The sequence below is a fragment of the Acyrthosiphon pisum genome, chromosome A1 (assembly GCF_005508785.2).
Source record: "Acyrthosiphon pisum isolate AL4f chromosome A1, pea_aphid_22Mar2018_4r6ur, whole genome shotgun sequence".
Taxonomy (NCBI): Eukaryota; Metazoa; Arthropoda; class Insecta; order Hemiptera; family Aphididae; genus Acyrthosiphon; species Acyrthosiphon pisum.
This window is the reverse complement of record NC_042494.1, coordinates 21,541,303-21,542,759: the sequence shown is the minus strand read 5'-3', so window position 1 is coordinate 21,542,759 and position 1,457 is coordinate 21,541,303. Positions and strand designations below refer to the sequence as shown.

Genomic DNA, 1,457 nt, shown 5'->3' with positions numbered 1-1,457 from the left:
TGTATCTACGATCATTTTTTTTAAAGTTACACCATATTTCCAAATTCAATTTTGTGAAAAATCGATTTTGCGTAAAAATTCCCGTTTTTCCTTAATTTTTCTTTTGTTTTTCCCGGCGCTTTTGAAAACTACTGGGAAATTTAAATTTTGACCTCCCCAATGCACCAACGATATACACTTTCTGATCGAATAAGATACTGAAGTTGAAAATCGTAGCATTATTTCGACTACTTATCGTGTACACAGACACAAAAAAAAAATGAATAAAAAAAAAAACACGCATCATTGTAAAATCAATACATTCATCGTTCCACTCAGAATCTAAAAGTCCTATTAAATTACTAATATACATCACTAACACCAGTAACACAATCACATAATTCATGTAGGCCTAATATTTATTATTTATGCTTAATATACTAATATGGTATTCTATTTTAATTGTTTCATTTTAACAAAAGTGTGTCAAGAAGAACTCTTCAATGAACTGTGCAATTCGATTGCTGCCAAAAAAATTAAAACTCTCAAAGAGATAAACATTGCTTTCCTGCCATATGAAAGTCAGGTGTGTTTATTTAACATAAATAAAATATAATATCAAGACCTTATATATAATATGTTTGACATGTTTATTTTAATACAGATATTTTTTCAATATTCTGTAAGTAATATGTATATACCATTCCTGGCGCAACTCATTTTATATCAATAAAAGATCACAAAGAAAATAATGTGTAAAAATACCAGAAAATCGAAATGCAATAATAATTAAAATACTTTTTACCAAACTTATATTATTAATAATTAAAATCGAAATGCAATATAGTGTATTAAAATATTTTTCATAAAAACTTATATTATTAATAATTAAAAATTGAAATGCAATATAGTATTTGTAGTTAGACATATTAATTTTTTTTTAATAGAATGGTTCTATTAAAATCCAAAAATCTTTGAAAACGATTTTACACTATGATACTATGAGGGGGACTTATAAAGAAAAAATGTTTAAAGTAAAAATGAATATTCTAATATATTCCACATCGGAGTTATACTTAAATGGAAAATATGATACCTATATTAATGATTAAAATATTTAAGGGAATATTGCATTAATAATAAATTAAAATAATAATTAAAATTGAATTGCATTAATAATTGAAATATTTTTTCAAAGAGATTGAATCACATTAATAATTAAAAAAATTTCCAAAAACATTGAATTGCATTAATAATCTAAAAAATATTTTGAAAAATTATTTCTTATCTGAAATATTTTTACTATGAATTAATGAATTAATAAAATATTGAGAAAAATTATTTCTAGCATTCGTGGTGCACCATTCCAATATCATATACGGATCATAAATTAAAATTGCGAAAAAAAATAAACTTGAGTGCAGTTCAATTGGAATGGGAACATAATAGTTTAGGAATATCAAATATTTTTTTAATTT

The 1,457-nt window shown here is 23.3% G+C and overlaps 1 protein-coding gene across 1 annotated transcript in view; it reads left to right on the top strand.

Moving 5' to 3' along the window:
* The first annotated feature begins 411 nt into the window (after positions 1–411).
* LOC100168216 (protein ROP-like) overlaps positions 412–1,457 on the top strand; it is an 18,925-nt gene continuing 17,879 nt past the window's right edge. The window contains exon 1 of the mRNA XM_001945896.4: positions 412–565. Coding sequence (XP_001945931.2) covers positions 425–565 — 141 coding nt within the window. The 5' untranslated portion in view covers positions 412–424. The remainder of the gene's footprint in view (positions 566–1,457) is intronic.